This window comes from Eumetopias jubatus, unplaced genomic scaffold (assembly GCF_037043125.1).
Source record: "Eumetopias jubatus isolate StellerSeaLion01/CBP00866 unplaced genomic scaffold, mEumJub1_p1.0 scaffold_1, whole genome shotgun sequence".
NCBI lineage: Eukaryota > Metazoa > Chordata > Mammalia > Carnivora > Otariidae > Eumetopias > Eumetopias jubatus.
Window position 1 is genome coordinate 123,930,167 of NW_028274807.1, and position 23,674 is coordinate 123,953,840.

The 23,674-nt window shown below is 42.2% G+C and overlaps 1 protein-coding gene across 1 annotated transcript in view; it reads right to left on the minus strand.

Annotated features, from left to right (window-relative positions):
• PCCB (propionyl-CoA carboxylase subunit beta) overlaps positions 1–23,444 on the minus strand; it is a 99,994-nt gene extending 76,550 nt beyond the window's left edge. Inside the window, exons 1-5 of the mRNA XM_028099214.1 lie at positions 23,239–23,444; positions 20,248–20,367; positions 18,960–19,028; positions 16,266–16,322; positions 14,608–14,721 (exon numbers count right to left, since the gene is read on the minus strand). Coding sequence (XP_027955015.1) covers positions 14,608–14,721; positions 16,266–16,322; positions 18,960–19,028; positions 20,248–20,367; positions 23,239–23,421 — 543 coding nt within the window. The 5' untranslated portion in view covers positions 23,422–23,444. The remainder of the gene's footprint in view (positions 1–14,607; positions 14,722–16,265; positions 16,323–18,959; positions 19,029–20,247; positions 20,368–23,238) is intronic.
• Positions 23,445–23,674: the final 230 nt, after the last annotated feature.

Genomic DNA, 23,674 nt, shown 5'->3' on the forward strand with positions numbered 1-23,674 from the left:
GGTCATGATCCCAGGGTCCTGGGATTGAGCCCCGCACTAGGCTCCCTGCTCCGCGGGGAGCCTGCTTCTCCCTCTCCGACTCCCCCTGCTTGTGTTCCCTCTTTCGCTGTGTCTCTCTCTGTCAAATAAATAAAATCTTTAAAAAAAAAAAAAAAGACGCAAACGTAGTGATCTGAAGGGGCACCTGCACCCCAATGTTTACAGCAGCAAAAGTCCACAGTAACCAAACTATGAAAAGAGCCCAGATGTCCCTCAACAGATGGATAAAGAAGATGTGGTGTGTGTGTGTGTGTGTGTACAAACACAATGGAATACTACTCAGCCATCAAAAAGAATGAAATCTTGACATCTGCAACGACATGGATGAAACTGAACGGTATTATGCTAAGGGAAAATAAGTCAATCAGAGTAAGACAACTATCATATGATTTCACTCATACGTGGAATTTAAGAAACAACAGAGGAGCACAGAGGAAGGGGGGGCAGGAAACCAAGACTTAATCAGAGAAGAAGGCAAACCTTAAGAGACTCCTAACTATAGGAAACAAACTGAGGGCTGCTGGAGGGGATGTGGGTGGGGGGCTAGGGTAACAGGGTGATGGGCATTAAGAAGGGCACATGATGTAATGAGCACTGGGTGTTATATGCAACTGATGAATCAATGAATGCTACCTCTGAAACTAACAATACACTGTATGTTAATTAATTGAATTTAAAAATACAGTATGATTCCACTTATATAAGGTACTTAGTCAAAATCACACAGAACAAAGTAGAATGGTGATTGCCAGGAGGGAATAATAGGGAGAAACTGTTTAATGGGTATAGAGTTCCAGTTTCTTTTTCTTCTTTTAAATATTTTTCTAAGTTTATTTTTTTAGTAATCTCCACCCAATATGGAGCTTGAACTCACAACCACAATATCAACAGTCACATGCTCTTCCAACTGAGCCAGCAAGGTGCCCCCAGAGTTCCAGTTTTGCAAGATGAATAGTTACATAGATGAATACTGGTTATGGTTGCACATTATGGATGTATTTAATACCACTGGATGTACATTTAAAAATGGTTAAATTGGGAGAGGCAGAGCAAGACGGCGGAGGAGTACGAGACCTGGGTTTCGTCTGGTCTCAGGAGTTCAGCTGAATAGGGATCAAACCATTCTGAACACCTATGAACTCAAAAGGAGATCGAAGAGAATAGCAACAACTCTCTGAACAGAAAAGCGACCACTTACTGGAAGGTAGGACGCGAAGAAGTGAACCCGAGGCGATATTCGGGAGGATAGACGGTGGGGGAGGGGGCCTCCGTCGGCCGCTTCTGGCAAGTGATAGAGCCACGGAGCACAAAATCAGAACTTACAGAAGTCGGCTCCGCTGAGGGACGTCACTCCAGTGGCTAAGCAGGAGGTGGAACCCTCGCGGGACAGTGTGGTCTCAGGACCCTCAGGGTCACAGAAAGACCAGGGGTGACTGAGTGCGGCAGAGCTCCCAGGTATTGGAGTGGGGTAGCCGGCTGCAAAGACAGAGCCGAGGCGCGGGCTCTCAGCTCGGGGTTGCCATAAACTGTGATCAGCGAAACAGCTGGGCCACTGCTCCTCCAGCAGGGACACAACGAGTGGCAGAGCCGGGGAGACTCCCCTTCCTCCCCCAGGAGGAGTGGCGCGGAAGCGCACCGCAGGCATCTGCTGCGTTTGGAGACTCCACATGGGTCGGGTGCCAGAGATAGAAACGCTCGGTCACAGGCCAGTTGAGCACGGAGTGCGGCTGGAGACCGCGGACACGGGAGTGACTACTTTTCTCTGGGGGCGCACTGAGGAGCGGGACCCTGAGTTCTCAGCTCCTCCGGGGCAGAGATTGGGAGGCCACCATTTTCACTCTGGTCCTCCAAGGCTGTACCAAGAGCTTGCAGGGAACAAAAGCTCCAGAGAGCAAACCCCAGCACACTTTAGCCCGAAATGCCAAGGGCGGGGCAATTCTGCTTCCGGCAAAGACCTTTGGGAACCACAGCAACAGGCCCCTCCCCCAGAAGATCAGCATGAACAGCCAGCAAGCCAAGACCAAGTTTACCGATCAAGGAGAACGGGAGAACTCCAGCGCTAGCGGAATACTGCACATAGAATTCATGGCTTTTTTACCATGATTCATTAGTTTTTCAAAGTTAATTTTTTTAACTGGTTTTTCTTTTTGAATTTTTCTTTTTCCCTTTTTCAACCAACATCTTATCAAACCCTTTTTTAAAAAAATTTTTATTTTTCATTTTTAGAGTCATATTTTATCACTTCATAGTAGTTACCCTTATTTTTGGCACACACACATATATATATATGTATATATACATATATATATAAGCTGTTCTCTAAAATTTTGAGATAGTTTCTTCCAACAGATCAAAATATACCCTAAATCACTAGTGTGTGGCTTTGTTCTAGTCTCCTGCCTGATCACATTCTCTCCCTTTTTTCTTTCTTTCTTCATTTTTTAATCTTCTTTCTTTTGTCAAACTTATCAATTCCTTTTATAAAATCTTTTATAATTTTCATCTTTAGACTCATCTTCCATCCCTTCATTGTATCAACCCTTATTTTGTACATATATACGTCTTTCTTCCTTTAAAATATCAGGAGGCACTTTCTTCTAACAGACCAAAATACGCACAAAATCTAGTGTGTGCCACTGATCTATGCACTAGCCTGATCATATTTGATCATATTCTTTTTTGTTTTGTTCTGTTTTTGTTTGTTTTTATCTTTTTCTTTTTTTCTTTTTTTTCTCTTTTTCTTTCTTTCCCTTTCTTTTCCCCTGGTTTCAGGTCTTTTCTGATTTCTATAGAGTATATTTGCTGGGGACGTTGCTAACCTGTTAGCATTTTGTTCTCTCATTCATCTATCCTCCTCTGGACAAAATGACAAGACGAAAAAAATCACCTCAGCAAAAAGAACAATAGGTAGTACCGTCTGCCAGGGACCTACTCAATACGGACATTAGTACGATGTCAGACCTAGAGTTCAGAATCGTGACTTTAAAGATACTAGCTGGGCTTGAAAAAAGCATGGAAGTTATTAGAGAAACCCTTTCTGGAGAAATAAAAGAACTAAAATCTAACCAAGTCGAAATCAAAAAGGCTATTAATGAGGTGCAATCAAAAATGGGGGCACTAACTGCTAGGATAAATGAGGCAGAAGAGAGAATCAGCGATATAGAACACCAAATGATGGAAAATAAAGAGGCTGAGAAAAAGAGAGAGAAACAACTACTGGATCACGAGGGCAGAATTCGAGACATAAGTGATACGGTAAAATGAAACAACATTAGAATAATTGGGATCCCAGAAGAGTAAGAAAGAGAGAGAGGGGCAGAAGGTATATTGGAGCAAATTATAGCAGAGAACTTCCCTAATGGGGAAGGAGACAGGCATCAAAATCCAGGAGGCACAGAGAACCCCTCTCAAAATCAATAAAAATAGGTCAACACCCCAACATCTAATAGTAAAACTTACGAGTCTCAGAGACAAAGAGAAAAACCTGAAAGCAGCTTGGGAGAAGAGATCTGTAACCTGTAATGGTAGAAACATTAGATTGGCAACAGACCTATCCACAGAGACCTGGCAGGCCAGAAAGGACTGGCATGATATCTTCACAGCACTAAATGAGAAAAATATGCAGCCAAGAATACTATATCCAGCTAGGCTGTCATTGTAAATAGAAGGAGAGATAAAAAGCTTCCAGGACAAACAAAAACTAAAGGAATTTGCAAACACGAAACCAGCCCTACAAGAAACATTTAAAGGGGTCCTCTAAGCAAAGAGAGAGCCTAAAAGCAGCATAGACCAGAAAGGAACACAGACAATATACAGTCACAGTCACCTTACAGGCAATACAATGGCACTAAATTCATACCTTTCAATAGTTACCCTGAATGTAAATGGGCTCAATGCCCCAATCAAAAGACACAGGCTATCAGATTGGATTAAAAAACAAGACCCATCAATATGCTGTCTGCAAGAGACTCATTTTAGACCCAAAGCCACCCCGAGATTGAAAGTGAGGGGGTGAAAAACCATTGCCATGCTAATGGACACCAAAAGAAAGCTGGGGTGGCAACCCTTATTTCAGACAAATTAGATTTTAAAACAAAAACTGTAATAAGAGATGAGGAAGGACACTATATCCGACTTAAAAGGTCTATCCAACAAGAAGATCTAACAATTGTAAATATCTATGCCCCTAATATGGGAGCAGCCAATTAATAACAAAAGCAAAGAAACACACTGACAACAATACAATAATAGTGGGGGACTTTAACACCCCCCTGACTGAAATGGACAGATCATCTAAGCAAAAGATCAACAAGGAAATAAAGCCTTTAAATGAAACACTGGACCAAATGGACTTCACAGACATATTCAGAACATTCCATCCCAAAGCAACGGAATACACATTCTTCTCTAGTGCCCATGGAACATTCTCCAGAACTGATCACATCCTAGGTCACAAATCAGGTCTCAAGTGGTACCAAAAGATTGGGATCATTCCCTGCATATTTTCAGACCACAATGCTTTGAAACTAGAACTCAATCACAAGAGGAAAGTCGGAAAGAACTCAATTACATGGAGGCTAAAGAGCATCCTACTAAAGAATGAATGGGGGCGCCTGGGTGGCTCAGTTGGTTAAGCGACTGCCTTCAGCTCAGGTCATGATCCTGGAGTCCCGGGATCGAGTCCCACATCGGGCTTCCTGCTCAGCAGGGAGTCTGCTTCTCCCTCTGACCCTCTTCCCTCTCGTGCTTTCTATCTCTCATTCTCTCTCTCTCAAATAAATAAATAAAATCTTTAAAAAATAAATAAATAAATAAAAATAAAGAATGAATGGGTCAACCAGGAAATTAAGAAGTAAAAAAATTCATGGAAACCAATGAAAATGAAAACACAACTGTTCAAAATCTTTGGGATACAGCAAAGGCAGTCCTAACAGGAAAGTATATAGCAATACAAGCCTTTCTCAAGAAACAAGAAAGGTCTCAAATACACAACCTAACCCTACACCTAAAGGAGTTAGAGAAAAAACAGCAAATAAAGCCTAAACCCAGCAGGAGAAGAGAAATAATAAAGATCAGGGCAGAAATCAATGAACTAGAAACCAAAAGAACAGTAGAACAGATCAACAAAACTAGGAGCTGGTTCTTTGAAAGAATTAACAAGACTGATAAACCCCTGGCCAGACTTATCAAAAAGAAAACAGAAATGACCCAAATCAACAAAATCATGAATGAAAGAGGAGAGATCACAACCAACACCAAAGAAATACAAACAATTATAAGAACATATTATGAGCAACTCTATGCCAGCAAATTAGATAACCTGGAAGAAATGGGTGCACTCCTAGGGATGTATCAACTACCAAAATTGAACCAGGAAGAAATAGAAAACCTGAACAGACCTATAACCACTAAGGAAATTGAAGCAGTCATCAAAAATCTCCCAAACAACAACAGCCCAGGGCCAGATGGCTTCCCAAGGGAACTCTACCAAACATTTAAAGAAGAATTAATACCTATTCTCCTGAAACTGTTCGAAAAAATAGAAATGGAAGGAAAACTTCCAAACTCATTTTATGAGGCCACCATTACCTTGATCCTAAAACCAGACAAAGACCCCATCAAAAAGGAGAATTACAGACCAATATCCTTGATGAACATGGATGCAAAAATTCTCATTAAGATAATAGCCAATAGGACCCAACAGTACATTAAAAGGATTATTCACCACGACCAAGTGGGATTTATCCCTGGGCTGCAAGGTTGGTTCAACATCCACAAGTCAATCAAGGTGATACAATATATTAACAAAAGAAAGAACAAGAATCATATGATCCTCTCAATAGATGCAGAAAAAGTATTTCACAAAGTACAGCATCCTTTCTTGATCAAAACTCTTCAGAGTACAGGGATGGAGGGTACATACCTCAATATCATAAAAGCCATCTATGAAAATCCTACAGCGAGTATCATTCTCAATGGGGAAAAGCTGAGAGCTTTTCCCCTAAGGTCAGGAATGCAGCAGGGATGTCCACTCTCACCACTGCTATTCAACATAGTATTAGAAGTCCTAGCCACAGCAATCAGACAACGAAAAGAAATCAAAGGCATCCAAATCGGCAAAGAGGGAGTCAAACTCTCACTCCTTGCAGATTATATGATACTGTATGTGGAAAACCCAAAAGACTCCACCCCAAAACTGCTAGAACTCATACAGGAATTCAGTAAAGTAGCAGGATATAAAATCAATGCACAGAAATCAGTGGCATTCCTATACACCAACAAGACAGAAGAGAGACAAATCAAGGAGTCGATCCCATTTACAATTGCACCCAAAACCGTAAGATACCTAGGAGTAAATTTAACCAAAGAGGCAAAGGATCTGTACTCAGAAAACTATAAAATACTCATGAAAGAAACTGAAGAAGACACAAAGAAATGGAAAAACGTTCCATGCTCATGGATTGGAAGAACAAACATTGTGAAGATGTCAATGCTACCTAGAGCAATCTACACATTCCATGCAATTCCCATCAAAATACCAACCACTTTTTTCAAAGAAATGGAACAAATAATCCTAAAATTTGTATGGAACCAGAAGAGACCCCGAATAGCCAGAGGAATATTGAAAAAGAAAAGCAAAGCTGGCAGCATCACGATTCCGGACTTCCGGCTCTATTACAAAGCTGTCATCATCAAGACAGTATGGTACTGGCACAAAAACAGACACATAGATCAACGGAACAGAATAGAGAGCCCAGAAATGGACCCTCAACTCTGTGGTCAACTAATCTTTGACAAAGCAGGAAAGAACGTCCAGTGGAAAAAAGAGTCTCTTCAACAAATGGTGTTGGGAAAATTGGACAGCCACATGCAGAACAATGAAACTGGACCATTTCCTTACACCACACACAAAAATACACTCCAAATGGTTGAAAGACCTAAACGTGAGACAGGAGTCCATCAACATCCTAAAGGAGAACACAGGCAGCAACGTCTTCGACCTCAGCCGCAGCAACTTCTTCCTAGAAACATCGCCAATGGCAAGGGAAGCAAGGGCAAAAATGAACTCTTGGGATTTCATCAAGATAAAAAGCTTTTGCACAGCAAAAGAAACAGTCCACAAAACCAAAAGACAACCGACAGAATGGGAGAAAATATTTGCAAATGACATATCAGATAAAGGGCTAGTATCCAAAATCTATAAAGAACTTAACAAACTCAACACCCAAAGAACAAATGATCCAATCAAGAAATGGGAAGAAGACATGAATTTTTCCAAAGAAGACATCCAAATGGCCAACAGGCACATGAAAAAGTGCTCAACATCACTTGGCATCAGGGAAATCCAAATCAAAACCTCAATGAGATACCACCTCACACCCGTCAGAATGGCTAAAATTAACAAGTCAGGAAACAACAGATGTTGGCGGGGATGCGGAGAAAGGGGAACCCTCCTACACTGTTGGTGGGAATGCAAGCTGGTGCAACCACTCTGGAAAACGGTATGGAGGTTCCTCAAACAGTTGAAAATAGAGCTACCATAGGATCCAGCAATTGCACTACTGGGTATTTACCCCAAAGATACAAATGTAGGGATCCGAAGGGGTACGTGCAGCCCAATGTTTATAGCAGCAATGTCCACAATAGCCAAACTGTGGAAAGAGCCAAGATGTCCATCGACAGATGAATGGATAAAGAAGATGTGGTATATATACACAGTGGAATATTCTGCAGCCATCAAAAGGAATGAGATCTTGCCATTTGCAACGACATGGATGGAACTGGAGGGTGTTATGCTGAGTGAAAGAAGTCAATCAGAGAAAGACATGTATCATATGACCTCGCTGATATGAGGAATTCTTAATCTCAGGAAATAAACTGAGGGTTGCTGGAGTGGTGGTGGGGTGGGAGGAATGGGGTGGCTTGGTGATAGACACTGGGGAGCTATGGTGAGCGCTGTGAATTGTGCAAGACTGTTGAATCACAGATCTGTACTTCTGGAACAAGTAATGCAATATATGTTAAGAAAAAAAAAAGAAGATAGCAGAAGGGGAAGAATGAAGGGGAGTAAGTCGGAGGGGGAGACGAACCATGAGAGACAATGGACTCTGAAAAACAAACTGAGGGTTCCAGAGGGGAGGGGGGTGGGGGATGGGTTAGCCTGGTGATGGGTATTAAAGAGGGCACATTCTGCATGGAGCACTGGGTGTTACGCACAAACAATGAATCATGGAACACTACATCAAAAACTAATGATGTATGGTGATTAACATAATAAAAAATTTTTTAAAAATGGTTAAATTGGTAAATTTCATGTGTATTTTACAACAATAAAAAATGCTGAGGGGTGCCTGGGTGGCTCAGTCATTAAGCGTCTACCTTCGGCTCGGGTCATGATCCCAGAGTCCTGGGATTGAGCCCCGTAAAAAAAAAAAAAAAAAAGCTGAAAAAGTTATCTATATGTGCAAAAAATATCAAGGTGTGTGGGCGAACTTCCAAGTATGGCAGAGTGAAGAGTTCAGAAAACTCTCCCCCCAACGAAACAACTATAAAACTGGACAAAATTGTCAAAAACAAACATTTGGAGGCTTAGGAATCAGACCAAATATTAACAAATTGAGAAGTGCTTATCGATTAAAAAAAAACAAAACAAAACTGCTAAACTTGAGATAAGAACAGTGACATTCCTAACTAAGGCTGCTATTATTGCCCACACCTCAGGATGTGAAAGAGAATAATACCAGACACTAATTAAAATCCACAGGAAGTAACATCACTAAAAATGTTAATTATGTGATTAAAAATACAGTAGTGTATATAGTTCTCTCTTAATACAAGATTGTATAAAGCAATTATTTTAATACTTTGTTGTTAGACTTATAAGGTATATAACAATAACATAATAAAGGAAGGGGAATAAAATGGAGCTATATGGGATCAAAGATCCTACATTTTAACAGAATTAAGTCAGTTTCAATTTAGAGTAGACAGTGATCATTTGACATACATATTGTAACCCTTAGAGCAACTACCAAATAACTCAATAAACACAGTTTTTAGAAAAGTCAGAAGAGGGGCGCCCTGGGTGGCTCAGTTGGTTAAGTGACTGCCTTTGGCTCAGGTCATGATCCTGGAGTCTCAGGATAAGTCCTGCATCGAGCTCCCTGCTCAGCAAGGAGTCTGCTTCTCCCTCTGACCCTCCTCCCTCTCATGCTCTCTCTCATTCTCTCTCAAATAAATAAAATCTTAAAAAAAAAAAGAGGAATTAGGAAACTATACTAAAAATATGTGTTTAACATAAAAGAGTTGAGTGATATCAGAGAAGATGCTGGAACAAGAAGCTCTAAGAATCCATGCCTCAAACTAAACATCTATTAAGTTCACAGGAATGGTCTAAAGCAACTATTTTGGAACTCTGGAGTCTAGTGGAACCATCTGGCACCCTGCAACCTTGCAGCAGGCAGCCATGGGGACTGGCAGCTCATGTTTCTAGCGTGGCTAGCTGATGTCAGAGTAGACAATAAGGACCCTGTCCTCCAATATTCAGGGTTATGTGTATTGATTACTGATCATGGCTTTTGATCAATAAAGGACCAGTATAGAGGCTGGTAACTGTTTCAACCCTGACAGGTTCAAGTAGCTCTACAGCTGAGATGGGATTTAAAGAAACAGTTTCTTGGGACACCTGGGTGGCTCAGATGGTTAAGCGTCTGCCTTCGGCTCAGGTCGTGATCCCAGGGTCCTGGGATTGAGCCCTGCATCGGGCTCCCTGCTTGGCGGGAAGCCTGCTTCTCCCTCCGCCTGCAGTTCTCCCTGCTTATGCGCTCTCTCTCGCTTTCTGACAAATAGATAAAATCTTTAAAAATAAAAAATAAAAATTAGACCCATCACGTTTTAAAAATAAATAAAAATAAAGAGATAGTTTCTCTTCAAGGAGCCAGACGTTTAACGAAATCTTTGTCAGGTCACTGGTTGACTGCCAGAAACTTCAGTGACCACACTTGACATGTAACATATTTTTGCAAAACAGCTCAGAAAGTCACAAATGGATAGATTCAGCCCCCAACAAGCAAAACTCCACAGTCTCTGACAAGTGAGTGAATTAGATTTCCAACATTACCAGAAATACACATAATTCCCAGTACTCAACAAAAACAAGAATTTACTAAACACATAAACAGGCTACTACAGACCATTTACAGGAAACAAAGAATTTGACAGAAACCATCACTGAGGAAGTTCAGACACTGGAATTGTCAAAGACATTATAGGAACGGTCTTTTTTTAAGATTCATTTATTTTATTTTAGAGAGAGAGAAAGAGTACACCCACATGTGTGTGCAAGTTGCAGGAGAGGCAGAGGGAGAGAAGGAAGCCTGACACAGGGCTTGCGCTCATGACCCTGAGATCATGACCTGAGCCGAAACCAAGAGTCAGACACTCAACCGACTGAGCCATCCAGGCACCCCAGCAATAGTCTTAAATACAGGCAATGAGCTAAAGGAAATCATGAGGGGGGGGATAAAAGGAAATCAGAAAAACAATGAACAAAATGAGTATGCCAATAAATAGAAATAGAAATAGAAACGAAGCAGAAATTCTGGAGTTGAAAAGGACAGTAACTGAAATGAGCTTACTAGAGGGGTTCAACAGCAGATTTCAAGCAAAAGAAAAATTCAGAAAACATGAAGACAACTGAAACTATTCAGCCTAAGGAGCAGCTAAGAAAACAATAAAGAAAAATGAACACCCTGAGGGACCTGTAAGGAAGCAGACATGTACCAACATACACATTATAGTACTCTCAGAAGAAGACGACGACGACCCTCAACTCTATGGTCAACTCATCTTCAACAAAGCAGGAAGGAATATCCAATGGAAAAAAGACAGTCTCTTCAACAAATGGTGTTGGGAAAATTGGACAGTCATGTGCAGAAGAATGAAACTGGACTACACACCTTACACCATACACAAAAACAGACTCAAAACGGATGAAGGACCTAAATGTGAGATAGGAATCCATCAAAATCCTTAAGGAGAACACAGGTAGCAACCTCTTTGACCTTAGCCACAGCAACTTCTTGCCAGACACATCTTCAAAAGCAAGGGCAACAAAGGCAAAAACGAACTACTGGGACTTCATCAAGATAAAAAGCTTTTGCACAGAAAAGGAAACAGTTGACAAAACCAAAAGATGACCAACAAAATGGGAGGAGATATTTGCAAATGACATATCTGATAAGGAGTTAGTATCTAAAATATATAAAGTACTGATAGAACTCAACATCCTAAAAATAAATAACCCAATTAAAAACTGGACAGAAGGGGGAACCTGGGTGGCTCAGTTGTTAAGCGTCTGCCTTCGGCTCAGGTCATGATCCCAGGGTTCTGGGATCGAGCCCTGCGTCAGGCTCTCTGCTCAGCGGGAAGCCTGCTTCTCCCTCTCCCACTCCCCCTGCTTGTGTTCCCTCTCTCATGGTCTCTCTCTGTCAAATAAATAAAAATCTTTAAAAAAAAAAAAAACTGGGCAGAAGACATGAACAGACATTTCTCCAAAGAAGACATCAAGATGGCCAACAGACACATGAAAAGATGCTCAATATCATTCATCAGGGAAATACAAATCAAAACCACAATGAGGTATCACCTTACACCTGTCTAGTAGTGAAAATCAAATACACAACAGGGGCACCTGGGTGGCGCAGTCAGTTGGGCATCCGACTCGATTTCAGCTCAGGTCATGATTTCCAGTCATGAGGCTGAGCCCCACATCGGGCTCTGCACTCAGCAGGGAGTCTGCTTGGGATTGTCTCTCCCTTTCCCTCTGCCCCTCCTGCTTGTGCATGTGCGCATGCAATCTCTCGCTCTCTCTCTCTCTCTCTCAAATCTTTAAAAAAAAATCAAAAACACAAGTGTTGGCAAGGATGCGGAGAAAAAAAGAACCCCTGTACATCACTGGTAGGAAGACAAACTTGTGCAGCCACTGCAGACAGTATGGAGGATCCTCAAAAAAATTAAAAATAGAACTACCCTATGATCCAATAATCACACTAATGGGTATTTACCCAAAGAATACAAAAACACTAAATCCAAGGGATATATGCAGCCATATGTTTATTACAGCATTATTTACAATAGCCAAGATATGGAAGCAGTCCAAGTGTCCACCAATAGATGAATGGATAAAGATGTGATATATATGTATGTATATACATAAACATATATCACACACACACACACACACACACACACACACACACACACACACACACACTGGAATATTACTCAGCCATAAAAAAGAGTAAAATCTTGCCATCTGCAACAATATGGATGGAGCTAAAGTATAATGCTAAGTGAAGTAAGTAAAAGACAAATACCATATGATTTCACTCATATGTGGAGCTTAAGAAACAAAACGAACAAAGAAAAAAAAGACAAAAACCAGACTCTTAAATATACAAAACTGATGGTTATCAGAGGAAAGGTGAGCGGGGAGATGGGTGAAACAGGTGAAGAGGATTAAGAGTTCACTTACCATGAGAAGCACTGAATAATGTATAGAATTATTAAATCACTATATTGTATACCTGAAACTAACACTGTTGTTAATTTTATTGGAATTTTTAAAAAAGTCATTGAATTACATGCTTACAATGGATAGATTTTACGGTTTGTAAATTATACCTCTTACAAAGCTGTTCCCAAAAATGTCAAGGTCATGGAGGACAAAGAAAAACTGAGAAACTGCTCCAAATTAAAGGAAATTAAGGGGATAAAACAATTACAGACAGTACTCAATCCTGAATTGGATGGGGCATAGGGGAGTAAGGGAATAGCTGTAGAGGGCTTTATTTAGGATTGTCTGATGAAATCTGAGTAAGTACCATAGATAAGAATAATATCGATGAATCAATGTTAAATTTCTTGATTTCTATTATTGTTCTCACTTTATTATAGAATGTCCTTGTTCTTAGGAAACACGCAATGAAGGATTTAAGAGCTATAGAAGGAACAGTATCAAATTTATTCTCAAGTGTTTCAGATAAATATAACCTGCAAATATATACATATGGAGAGAAATGATAGAGCAAATGGGCAAAATGTAAACAAGTGACAATTCTGGGTAAAGGACATATGGGAGTTCCCTGTACTATTTTTTGCAATTTTTATATGAAGTTTGAAATTCTATCAAAATAAAATTACAAAAAAAAATTTTAAATAACAATACAGGCAGAAGGAAGTGGCTGGAGGTGTAGAAATAACAAGCAGTATTAATTTTATTTTTTTTAAGTGGGCTCCAAGCCCAACACAAGGCTTGAACTCACGACCCAGAGATCAAGACCTGAACTGAGATCAAGAGTCGGACACTTAATGGACCAAGCCACCCAAGCACCCCAGTAAATAATTCATTAAAGTCACTAAAGCCTACCTCCTGAAAACAAAATAAAACCCAACTCCTGCAGCCTGTACTCCTAAAGACGGGTTAGAGTAGGAGATATTCTAAAACTCTGACAAGTTCTAAAATGTGGTGATTTACTGACACTTCTCTTAGGGCCATGTTTCCTTTCCTTCATTTCCAGTACAGGCATGACTTCCCAGCTAAGGGCTAAAGGAGACCTTCCAGGCCTAAATCATCTGACCACGCCACCCAAAGAGCTAATCCTCCCCAGTAGGTTATTCCTGGAGCTCGGGGTTAAAGATTAAAAAGTAGGTTTAAGATCTACAAAGTGGCTTCTCAATGAACCTAAGTACTCCCACAACTAGCTGAGCACCTTACACAAAATAAATACACATTGTTCTAATGGATCCTAAAGGGCAGTAGACAGGGACAGAAGACTCATAAGCCTGAAGCCCAGGGGATGACAACAACAGCTGGCCTGATTAGAAACAATGTCTGCCTGTTTCTTTCCTGCCTTCTCCTTTTTTCCTCCCCTCTCTAGAAATGTAGATCTCTTTTCTCAAGTTTCCATCTGGCAGTATCTCTCTTCCTCACCCCAATCTCCCTTACTTTCTTAGAATATACTTCCTACTTCAAATGACACATTTAATTTATTTTTGTGTTTTTCATTTCTTTCTCTGTAATTTTAGTAAGTAAGCAGAAAGATATCTGAAATGAAGTTCATGGAATGTTTCTGAATGGTGGGATTTGGCTAATTTTTCTTCTTTGTACTACAACTTGAACTTCATATAATGACCTTGTGTTTTAACCAAAATAAGCAGCACTGCATTTTTTTAAAATTCCTATTTCTAGCAAATCAGTTCATTTTAACCTTTTATATTCCATGTCCTTTGCTTATGAAAAAAATAATCAGGTGTATTTCCCTTATAAGTGATCTTCAATTTTCCCCTAGGACTGGCCCTCTGTGAGAAAAAAAAAGAAAACCCTCTCCACCTACTCTTCTTGCATTTCGTCCACCTTCCATGCCTTCCCCAGTGACACAGGAAGAAGCCACAGAACAGACATACAGCAGAGAACAGTAGGGATAGGGAAGCTCTGACCAGAACATAGCTTAGAAGACTAAGCCTCGTACTATTTTACTCTCTGTATTCTATTAACAGGTTTCTCACCAGAAAGATGTCTGCATAGCCAGCCAAAGACTCTACTCCCTCTTGGATCCGTGCTCCCCCGGAGTCATTCAGTCCAATCACTGGAGCGCCCACTGTCATGGCCTGGTCCATGATCTGAGACAGCAAAGAAACCTTTTATGAAACAACTGATCCTGTTACCAAAACCAGAATTTATAAAGCACCATGGTGTTTTCTGGGAAAATGTTCTAAGCGCACTTTTCAAAATAGAAGTCATTTACACCAGCTTCATTCCCCAGGATGACTGGGTACCTTCATGGAAGATAGAGAACCAAAATTTTAAGGGTGGATTAAAGCCCCTCAGGCATCCAAGAGCCAAAGCACTTCCCAGTAGCAGGTGGGAAGACTGCTCATGACAACCATTTCTAGAGCCACAGGCCTAGCTGTAATATTTTTCCAGGAGCCAGTATTGTTCCCAGTTATTTTTTTTTTAAAGTAGGCTCCATGCCCAACATAGGGCTTGAATTCATGACCCTGAGATCAAAAATCACATGCTCTACTGACTAAGCCAGCCAGGCACCGCCGCCACAGCCGCCACCACCCCCTCCCCGATCCCATTACTCTTTTGAAAGAACTGACAGTACATAATAGCAAAGTAGTATTTTCGTGAAAGTACACGTAGATCCATCTGTTAACCAGAGGCCAGGCCCAAGCCTGCTTTTATTTGTAATGAGCCATATTTTCTTCCTGGGTCAGTGGCTTGAATGTTACTAATAAGTAACATTCCTAATGGCTCTTGTCAGTTCACAAAGCACTTTCACTTCCCTATTATCCATTTAACCATAATAACAGAAGCAGTAAAAAGAAAAATTAGGAAGGTTTAAAAGTTAAGGGATTGGTCCAAGGTTTCAGAAATACATGATAAGACCATGGAATACAGGTTTTCCATTTTACAGGGAAGTTCTCCCCAGCTACTAATAGTCAACCCTACCTTTAATTCCAAAGTTCTCCACATATGATCTATACTTTAATTCATCTCCAGAGCATCTCATCACTAGCAGTGTTTTTAAAATACCATCATGTAATCAATCCTCGCACTGCTCTTTATCTTTTAGTACTTGGGACTCTTCACCTGGACCATGGGCTCTTTACCTGGAGTCTTCAGAACCCCAAGCAGTCTATAGATTTCATCCATGCCTTGGATGGGAAAAAACTTACATCTTTATCTTTATTAACCTTAGCTGATCTTTAGCCTTTCCTTTAATAATGAACACAGGCAAAAAAAAACCACACACACACTGGAGATACCTGTGACTTTGTCATTAATAGAAGCCACGGATATTTTTATATCACATTCAAGTTGTTGCAGATCACTTGAAAGAGCATTTTTACTCGTACCTACTGTGAAATTATAACAGTTTGGATCCACAACTAAATTTTGTTATTTGATGAATTAGAAAGCACATATACTACAAATGTGTTTTTAAATATTTTTAATTCTTTGTAATCCTACATATTTTATGCATATAAATCATTACCAGCCTGTCAAAGGGATCCATGATACAAAAAAATGTTACAAACGCCTGCCTTAGACTGAAGGGACCTTTGGGTCAGAACCCACCCCGCAGTCCTGCCCCCCAATACTCAACATGTACCATGTGACTGATAAAAATACTGTGTTCTCAATATTAAATACTTACTTTGCAGATCTTTTGGGCATGTGCCCCGGACAGACTACCTCCAAAAACTGTAAAATCCTAAAAAGAAAACGATTAAATCAACAAATACAGTGATTAGCCAGGGACAAAGAGCCAGGAGGAAGAGGAGGAAATGAAAAACTCTTAGCCAAAAGTTTTTGAAGGATTTTTAGAAGTTCAAAAAATTAGGAATAGTCTTCTTTTATTCACTATTCCATGAAATAATTTGTATCTTAAAGAGAATTTATGTATTGTCAAGAGCAAAAGACTTAGTCTTTGCTCTACAAAAATGAGTCATAGCTCTAAGGAAAGGAAGACTTTTCATGCAGACTTAACCCAAAAAATCAGATTCTACAGATATCAGTCAGCCATTTCTATTACTAGAAAGTATCTGTCATTTTGACAAGGGAGGTGAAAAAAGTCAATCAGAGCTCTCACTGCTTCCTCTGGCTTATGGAGTTTCATTACCTTCTGATGTAAAGGGCTTCTTGTAGGAAGGACCTCCTTCCTAAAACCATCTCAAAAAGACAGCGGGGAATTAAAAAGAGATTCAGCCCAAGAGGACAGAAAAGGAAGAGGAAACATTGGCAGAGGAGAGACTGAACAAACTGGAGGGGAAATGAAAGCACAAGAAGAATATCTGACTTAGTGAGAACAAATGGAAGCCTATATACTGCAGGGGGAGTAACCACAAGGAGGGGACAAGCCAGGAATCACGGAAAGTAGGGGGTGAGGAGGGGTGAAAAACAGACTGATCCAAAGTCTCTGTTGGGAGCAGCTGGACCCACAGGACCTCTCCTTCACCTTGAGAAGGGGAAAGTTTTATTCTCTAAAACAACTTCATCACAGGGGCTCTGGATTCAATCACCAGCAGCAAAACAAAGCAAAACTGAGGCTAAAAACAGACAAGATTAGGAATCTGTACACTAAATAATGAGCCAGCACTGGCCCCTCCTTTCCCCCTACTCCTCTCCCCCGGAACATACCTATGGCCAATTATCAGGCAAGAGACCGAGGCCGCTTCCCTGGAAAAGAAGTTCCCCCAGAAAAAGCAACTGCAGATATTAACATTTTGGGGATCACTACAAAAAAGCTGGCTCATCACTCCCCACCCTCAGTATCCTTCAGGGCCTATTTCAAATGCCCGATTTTCCCTAAAACATTCTTCAAGCCTGAATGTGATCATCCCTTGTCCTGAGTCCACAGCATTTGGCTAGAACCTCTCTCACCCTATCTGTACTGAAGACACTCCTGTCCTGCCCCATTCTGTCTACAAAATGATTAGCGTCTTTGGGGCAGAAACTCTGGCTCAGTTTTTTCCCTTTCCCTTCCCCCCATCCCTATCCAACCCTACCCCCATGGGGATAAAAGATGATAAAAAGTATCAATTCAGTGAATTTCTGTATCTGCTCAGTAGTTAGAACGTTGAGCCCAGAAAGCACAGTAACTTTCTTTGTTCTATCTTATTAATGCTTCCTTCAGTACAAGCTTTTGCCTAGCTCTCATAAATTACAAAAAGGAGAGATCATTTCTTCCAGTTAAGCATTTGGTAGACCCACTTATAACAGTTTTAAAACATTTCAAAGGTAATTCATTAAGTAAATGAGTATTGTTTAAGTACATTTTAAATTAGGCAGTTATTTTATTATTAGACCCATAATTTTAATACTAAACAAGCTTTATAACTTTAGATCTGTAAAAGGAACTAAATATTTAGAATTATATGCATATTTCCACCTGGGGGGGATCAAACCCAAAATAGTATAGTGTTAGTTTACTATTAGCTGCTCTAACAATTACCACAAACGCAATTTATTCTCTCACAGTTCTAATTTAGAAGTCCTACATGGGCCTCACAGAGCTACACTCAAGGTTAGCATGGTTAGGCACCTTTCTGGAGGATCCAAGGGAGAATCTTTTTTCCTGCCTTTTCCAGGTTCTGGAGACCACCTGCATTCCTTCGTTCATGACCTTCCTCCATCTTCTTAGCCAGCAATGGCAGGCCGCTCTCACAACACATCATTCGGAACTCCACTTCTGCCTCTCCTTTTAAGGACCCTTGTGATTATATTGTGCCCACCTGGGTAACCCAGCCTTCTTTATTTTAAGGTTAGCTAATTAAAAACACTAATTCCATCTGCAGCTTAATTCCCCTTTGCCATGTAAGTTAACATATTCATAAATTTCAGGAATTAGGAGTTGGACATTTTGGGGGGCCATTATTCTGCCTCCTACACTATACTCTCCTATAGTCTCAGTGTGAAGAAACTGTATCTGTCTTTATGCAGCCTAACAAAACTTGTTCTAACACTTTCATGAAAGCCCAAAACCTATGGTTCCTAGAGTCTAGTCGCTTCCACCCAGGCTGCATTCACAACACTCAGTCCGCACATTGCCCAGGACATGGCTGTCCTCCAGGCACACACCCAATCTGCCAAGAAGAATCTCACTCACTTGGAATAAACTCCTGGTTCCTGGGACTTTTTACATGATTACTACCCTGTGATCACCCCTCAAAACTAAGGATTCTTTCTCCCTAAGAAAAAACACATACTATAGTATAAAACTCTGGACATATGCCCCTCATCTGCCCCCACTACAAACAAGTTTTCATTCCCCAAAACTGCTTTCTTCTCATGTCTTTTGCTCCTGACTCTTCCCTCCAGGAAAGCTCAGCCTATTGGAGTTATTAAATACCTGACTGAAGACATAAACCAATCTTCCATTGATTCGGCCCCGTCCAGTGACCACACTGTCTCCAGGAAACTACCAGAAAAATAGAAAAATAAAAGTTAAAAAACCCAAATACGTCTTTTAACGAATTTGGCAATGAAAGACCAAAAAACCCGAAAACAACTGCCCACCCTAAATTTCTTAAAATTCAGTATGAATCAGGAACATGATGGAATCTCCCTTTCCCCTGCTCAGCTCTGCAACAGCAAGCACTAGGCTACTGCTTCATCAACAGAAGTGAAGGGCACTACAGTTAGATTTCATCTTCCCTCCTAAAAGCAAAATAATCAAGACTCCCTAGAGCTGCCACTCCCCAAATGCCACAGAAAGGAGAAGGGCATAGAATGACACATGGCAACTCTACAAAGCCACACACCCCACCCCCAAACCTTAAGGCAAACCCATCATTTTGCTTGGAATCCTGGAATACTGTGTGGCCCATAAGGACTGAAATGGAGCCAGCTGATTTGGTGCCAAGTTCACAAATCTTTGGTCACTAATAGCATATATGCAGACCCGAGGAAAACTGATCAAAAGTAAGTCCAAAGAATTCTGCATACCCGTGGAGAACACCCAATTAAAAAAGAAGTATTGGTGGGGCGCCTGGGTGGCTCAGTCATTATGGGTCTGCCTTCGGCTCAGGTCATGATCCCAGGGTCCCGGGATCGAGCCCCACATCGGGCTCTCTGCTCAGAGAGAAACCTGCTTCTCCCTCTCCCACTCCCCCTGCTTGTGTTCCCTCTCTCGCTGTGTCACTGTCTGTCAAATAAATACATAAAATCTTTAAAAAAATAAATAAATAAAAAAGAAGTATTGGTAACTCTGATCTCAAAAACTCCATAAACTTAGTGTCAAAACAGGCAGGTGGTCCTGCTTTAGGGGGCCTCTGGTGCCTAGACAAACCAGAACACAATTAAAAGACGTTCTCATCTTCCCTTCCAAGTTCGTCAATGCGTATTTGTGAGAACTCTGAACCCACAACCAGAGCCCTGGAAACCAGGCCAGAGTCACAATGCAAAAAATATGAGCAGTCCCACTCACGTTCCTTCATCTGCAGACAAAGGTAAGTAGGAGAAGCTGGAGGCCCAATAATACTTCTCCCAAGGCACTCCTGCAACTTCAGGCTCCAAACCTGAAAACTATTAAATGTAACTTGAATTCCAAAAGGCCTTCATTAGTCTAGTGGGTAGGCCAGTAGGGCCACAGATGGAAAGTGCAACTTAGAGGCTCATACTACCATGTGAAAAGATACCTTATTCTTCTCAGCAGCCATTCCAAAATCTGCACATCTGTGTTCCACAAACATGTCACTCTCAACAAAACTGCCAGGGTCCAGCAAAAGACTGATCCGCTCTCTGGTAGTTAGCTTTCCCTAAAATGCAATAAAAAACATTCAGTGAGGTCATCATAGGCAAAGTAAGCAAGGAGCGTTCGTAAGAAGGCCAGAAAGACAGGGTTTGCCCCTTCACCCCTCATGAAAGCCTCTATTCCATCAACCTGCCCAAAACACAGGTATTATCAGATTTCAGCCAGTAAGGAAATCAGGGCAGACAGGGTGCTCCAGGAGCCACCAACCAGGGAAGGCAAATAAGGAAATGGGAGGAGGAAAAGGGGAAGAAAAGTGGTGGTAAGGAGAGCCTGACTGTGGAACAAGATAACTAGTTCCACAAACATTTACTGGAGACTTAACGAGCAATAAAAAGGAGAATGTAAAAGTAAGAGGTGGAAAACTAAAGCGGGTTTAGTGAAGAGTCTGAGGCCACATCCCCGGATTCACAAGCTTCTTCTAGGGAACCTCACACAAACTCACCTCACTAGTGTCCAACCAGAAGGACACTTCCAGGACCACTTCCTGGTTCTTTCTCCTGCCTCCTCCATGGGCTTCTCCTACTATCCTACATTAGGGGCTCTGCTTAGGTACCCCACACCTGACAGTGACACTATGATACCGAGACAACCCCACAGCAGGTAGTGGCTGAGAAGGAGTGGGACAGAGAGCGGTAAAGAGCTCACTTGAGAGGAGTAAAAAAAAAAAAATTGCTTCTTGGAAGGGGTGAGGTTGGAACCTTCAACTTATCAAGAGCCTCTGCTGCTTGGACTCTCAAGCCCTTAGAGCAAATCAAACACCCAGGCCCACTGTCTTCCAACCTCCCTCCGCCCTGGGGAAAAAAAAACACCTCAAATTGGCTTTTTCCCCCCATAAGAAAGTAGCCAAAGCCAGTGAGGTCTTTTTAAAACAAACAGGCAATCGTATACACTGTTGTGTAAAGTAGAATTAAGTTTTCCAGAAAGCAATTTGGCAACATATATTAGAGTGTTAAAAAGATTCCTATCTTTTGACCCAGTAATTCCATTTCTGGGAATCTGTCCTATGGAAGGAGTCCAAAAAATTGTTTAAAAGGGGGTGGAGTGAGGTGGAGTGAGGGTGGAGTCAGCCTCCTGACTAAGTCAGCTCTGGCAAAAGAAAAATTGCTTCTTGAGCCTGCATCTAAACCCAGTAGGGTCTACCCAGGAAGAAGTGGGGTGATGTTCCAGGGAGGAATTCTGCAATGGGCCCCAACAGAAAGAGTACACAGGAGCACTGAGAGGCCTTTCCAAAGGATGATGTAAAGGTTCCTTCAACCCAGACAGAGCCACCCCAGGGGAGGGAGGGAAAGCACTCCTGGCACCACATACTCAACCAAAATTTTTTTTAAGATTTATTTGTTTATTTGAGAGAGAGAGCACACACAGCATGCTGCAGGGAGGGGGAGAGGGAGAGGGAGAGAGAGAGAGACCCAAGCAGACTCGCTGCTGAGTCTGGAGCCTGACTTGGGGCTTGATCCCACCACTGGAGATCACGACCTGAGCCAAAACCAAGAGTCCAAGGCTTAAGGACTGCACCACCCAGGCGGCCCCACACTCAACCACCAAATTTACATCTCACTCCCAAGGTCAAAAATTACTATCTTCCCTTTAAAATAAACTGACTCCTAGGGATTAAGTAACTTGTGAGAAAGGAATGGTAACTTATCAAAAAGGAACGGTCACCTTCATGTTCCTGTCAAATCGTAATTTATAACATCTAAATCAACACTCAAGGGGCACCTGGGTGGCTCAGTTGGTTAAGCAGCTGCCTTCAGCTCAGGTCATGATCCTGGAGTCCTGGGATCGAGCCCAGCACTGAGCTCTCTGCTCAGCGGGGAGTCTGCTTCACCCTCTGCCTGCCATTCCCCCTGTTTGTGCTCTTTTTCTGTCAAATAAATAAAATCTTTTAAAAAAACAAAAATAATCAACACTCAATTTAGACTTCAATAAAGGGCTAGTTCAAATCTCACTGAAGATCCCAGTGTTCCACCCCTCACCACCCCACTTGACAGTTGTGCCTCGATGCCCTTCACCTCTAAGAATTTCACTTCTGCATCTTCCAGATTGGTTAACTCATCCAGCACATCAGTCCAGATTCACACACGTGTCAGTGATGCACTGCGTGAGCCTAGTTTCAAGTCCCAGGTCACGGATCTGAGCCTCAGTGTTTCCTGCTGCTAAATGGTCCACCCAGCTTATCTCTGAAGGCCAGATGTCTCGCCTCAAAAACCTCCCTGCCTCTGACACATACCTTTCCTACCCAGCATGTCGATGCACGCTAAGACACTAAAGGCGTTCAGCCAGCATTGTGGGGGCAGAAGTTCCACAAGTTCCCTGTGCACACCCCGCCCCCAGATTAACGTGAGAATTTGCCCACGTTACTTCCCCTGCCATATCCTTCGATTTTCCTGCTTCCATAATGGAGCAAGAACTTACCACGGTTTCACCAGGCAGGAGAAGAATAAACAGATTTTTTTTTCCTAATTAAGTGCCTGTCATCGCTTCCGTAGCTCTACGGATAAGATTGTGAGGGGAGAAGTACTACTATCTTCTTCTTAAAATAAACTGACTCCTAGTGATTAAGTAACTAGTCCAAAAGTTTATAGATGTCAAGTGGTGAGTCATCTGGGACCCGGCCAGCTCCCTCTAAAAATCCAGAAGCAAAATGGAGAGTAGTAAAGCACAATGGTGCTTATCGTCGTTTTCCCCGCCACTTGGTGCAAGGCAACAGGTACTCAAGGTGAACCTTCTCGCCCCCGCCCCCGCCGCTCCCCGGCATGGCGCTGATTGGCTGAAAGGACTGGGGCGTCGCGAGCTAGGCACGCTGTGATAGGTCGCGAACGCCGAGGGGATGGCCCGAACGCCGAGAGGATGGCCGGACCGCCGCAAGACTCACTCGCTTATGCTGGGCATCCACGCGGCGCTGGCCTCCTCCCACCAAGGCGGCGCGGCGCTTGTTCTCGATGCGTTCGTTAACCGAGACGGGCTGGCTACACAGGTTGCGGACCGCGGAGCGGAGACCGGTCTCCACAACGCTGAGTCTTGCTCTAGCCGCCACCACGCGCATTGCCGCCGCCATTTTTGCTCTGCCGGCCAGCCCCCAACCGGTGCGCCTGAGTACGCATGTGCGTCAAGCGCGGGCACATCGGGTTCTGCGCCTGCGCAGCATCTGTGGGACGTAGGGAACTTGTGGGTTGGACGTCCGCGCGCTCTTAGAAGGGCCGGAGATTTCAAAGACCCCAGACCGCAGTAGGGCGTTACTCTAAGAAGGCTAGTACTGGTTGGTCCTCAGCTCTTGTGCCTTCCTTGCTGCACGGAAGGGGGACTTGCTC